Source organism: Metarhizium robertsii (assembly GCF_000187425.2).
Source record: "Metarhizium robertsii ARSEF 23 chromosome Unknown MAA_Scf_15, whole genome shotgun sequence".
Taxonomy (NCBI): domain Eukaryota; kingdom Fungi; phylum Ascomycota; class Sordariomycetes; order Hypocreales; family Clavicipitaceae; genus Metarhizium; species Metarhizium robertsii.
In genome coordinates, this window is record NW_011942155.1 from 254,471 (window position 1) to 257,465 (window position 2,995).

Genomic DNA, 2,995 nt, shown 5'->3' on the forward strand with positions numbered 1-2,995 from the left:
CATCGCCTGGCCTCCTTCATACAGACGTTCATACGCTCCAGGTGGTGGTTCTCGACCATACTTATCTCGTCGATAATGAGCACGTCGGTGCTCTTGAGACGTCGCCGGATGTGCTTGCGGAACGCTGAAGTTATCAGCTTCCCTATCGGAAGCTTGTGGTGATCGGGCGTCCACCCCATGTAGGACCACGTCGACACACCGCTGACCCTGCCCGGCCGGTTGGCGCCAGGACGTGGACGATTAGTCCCATGGCTTGGAGCCTCGTAACAGCAGCCTTCAGGACGGTGGACTTGCCACATCCTGCTGAACCTGTGAAGAAGACGTTGCGACCGCTGGCAATCAGATCGACCACGTCTTGCTGCTCCTGGCACAGGTTGGGTTCGGCGTTATCGAACCGTTCCCCCCCCCGAGTTGAGGAGTCTCCTGGGTTCTCGTGTGGCTGGACACCACTGCCTGCGATTTGCAGCGGTTTGACCTGTTCATCGGCCGACGCATGCGGCCGCTGCGCGGCGAGAGAGGTAGTTACGCTAGCTTCGTTCCGCGCTTCTCTGCTCGATAGAGCTGCGACAACCGGGTCAACGGGGTCAGAGTCGAGCCAGCCCAAACTGTAGTCAGTATCGGACTCGGAGGCAACTGCTGAAGAGGCACAGCGCTCGCCGGCCTGCCGCGCATCCTTCTGGTGGCCGGCCGACGACATGGAGACGGTGGCTCTTGCTTGGAGGTTTCGTCGCCGAGCTTTATGAACCGATAGCGTGTGTATTGAAGCGCTGGTGTCGTCGATAAGCTAACCCATGCTGGGGACGATGTCTGATGTGACGGCATCGGCTGCGCCAATCCAAGGAATGGATCTCGCCAGCAAAAATACAGAATGTATGAGAACAGCGAACGCACGATGGTGGAGTAGAATTGCAATCACTGTTGTGCATTGCTATAGGGACGGTCTTAATCCATTGCCTTCTGCATGCTTCTGGCACTGTACGCGGGCGGAATAGGAGAGAGCGAGGGGGGGCTGGAGTGGATTAAGAGGACTTTTTGGCTTCTTTCCCGAGCACTACTGGTCAAGCAGGTGTGAGAGCAACACATGGGTATGTATGGCGTCTCAACTGAATAAAGCGTTCAATTCAATTGCACTGAATGGGCGTAATTAATCTTACTCTCCTAGTACAGTACCTTAGCGCTGCATTGGTCACAGATTCGTGATGAGATGTTAGTGTGAGGGTCCAGCACCGGGGCGGTCAAGATCAGGTCGCTCATTCATTCAAGCATAATGCTGCCACCGTCAAGAACCCGCAAGCAACTTTGCCTAGGTGGCAACTTGTCACTGGCAAGTGGCAAGTGGCAACAGGAAATTGTAATACTGCTGCCTGCGGAGCAGTTTCCCCAAGAAGTATTTAATTTCGTATAATTCCGCTCTTTCAGATAGGAAATCAAGAGTCTCTCTTTTTTTTGTCCAAGCTGTCTGAAACAATCGTGCTGTGTGACAGGGGCCAGGCAGACACCAAACAATTCGGGACGGCGCACGTCTGGCTGCAGCAACCAAGTCAATAAAGCTGAGGCATCGCATGGGTGCCCCGTTTCAAGACCGACCCAACTGTTCAGTGAGAAAGCGAGACACGGATAATTAATGCAGCAATCTAGATATCGTCCGAGTGCATGCACTATTCGAACCCGACGCGGCCAGGACGCGACACGCGTAAAGTGGCATTCAAGCATCCAGTTCCAAGAGATCCACCTTAAGCCAATTGAATTGGTAAAGAGTCTAACCGATTAGGTATAGCGTACTCAGTTCTTCATAGATAGCCCGACCTTGCTGGGGTAGGTCCCATAGAACTCAGATACTTGCCGGCTCCCGAGAGAGGCAGTGAAGCCTCCCAACCACACACATTTGTGCATGCGCAACACCGGAACATCGCATCCTCTCAACGCTAGCCGCCTCGCCAAGCATGGTTTACATCATGGAAATCTATACCGACGGTGGCTGTAGAGGCAACGGACAACCGGGGGCAATAGGAGCTGCTGCCGCCGCTTTGAAGAAAAGAAATGGAACCTACGAGGCTTGGACAAAATCCTTACCCCAATATCCCCCACCCACAAACCAGCGGGCCGAAGTCACAGCCATCATCGTGGCACTGGAGACAGCCCTGGAAAAGTTTGACGAGCTAGACACAAATCCATATTTAAATGTCAGGATCTATTCGGATTCCAGATATGCGATTGACTGTATGCCAAACTGGATTTACAAATGGACCAAAAACGGATGGATCAATGCTGCAGGAAACGAGATTGCGAACCGAGACCTTCTTGAGGAGGCTTCTGATCTCAGTGTGTCCAACAACCAAGTAACTTGACTTGGTTGGTTGTGATTGCTCGATACTTGTCAACCAAGCAAAGTAAGGACTCCCGGTCAGCCAAGCAAAGTACCCTGCTTCCATTACTCGGCTTTACTTGATTTACTCGACAAGTTGCCGAATGAGGTATAGCGCCAATGGCTAGACATAAATGCGTGCTCTGATTGGCTGAAAAGTATGTCATGGAGTCCACGTTGGAAGATTCCCCGGGCGGGAGGGTGAATATGAATTGACGATTGCAACAAAAAAAGCTAAAAATGTCTGCACAAACATTCCTTCGTCCGATGAACGGAATCCTCTCCAGTTAAATACCGTGGTAGAAATTAGGTTCCTTCAAACTTACACTTTACCTGAAATATTACCCGATTGGGAATAGTCGTCAAGCAAAACCAACCAGACATCTCAGTAATGAATATATATTCTTTGCTTATGGCGTATTTATTGCTAAGCTTATGCATAAGGATAAAAATATAGATACTGCCTAAAATACTACGCCACCCCTTTCACGTTAGAGCTGTAGGTGCAAGGGGTAGGATCATCCGAAGGCTGGGAGTCCTTGGGCCAAGCAACTATTAAGCCATTACGTTTAACTAGTTATCTAGTTATGCAGACCGTGGTCTTTCTTATATGGATTCCGTGTAAGAACC

At 50.9% G+C, this 2,995-nt stretch overlaps 2 protein-coding genes across 2 annotated transcripts in view; one reads left to right on the forward strand and one right to left on the reverse strand.

Annotated features, from left to right (window-relative positions):
* Positions 1–697, reverse strand: part of MAA_09102 (aaa ATPase) — a gene marked incomplete at both ends in the record, with an annotated part of 2,065 nt that extends 1,368 nt beyond the window's left edge. Inside the window, 2 exons of the mRNA XM_007827100.2 lie at positions 23–152; positions 200–697. Of these exons, the coding sequence (XP_007825291.2) occupies positions 23–152; positions 200–697 (628 nt within the window). The remainder of the gene's footprint in view (positions 1–22; positions 153–199) is intronic.
* A 1,258-nt stretch (positions 698–1,955) lies between these two features.
* Positions 1,956–2,348, forward strand: MAA_09101 (ribonuclease H1; the record flags this gene model as incomplete). The annotated part of the gene is made up of 1 exon (XM_007827099.2): positions 1,956–2,348. One exon carries the CDS (start codon positions 1,956–1,958, stop codon positions 2,346–2,348), a length of 393 nt encoding a protein of 130 aa, XP_007825290.2.
* Positions 2,349–2,995: the final 647 nt, after the last annotated feature.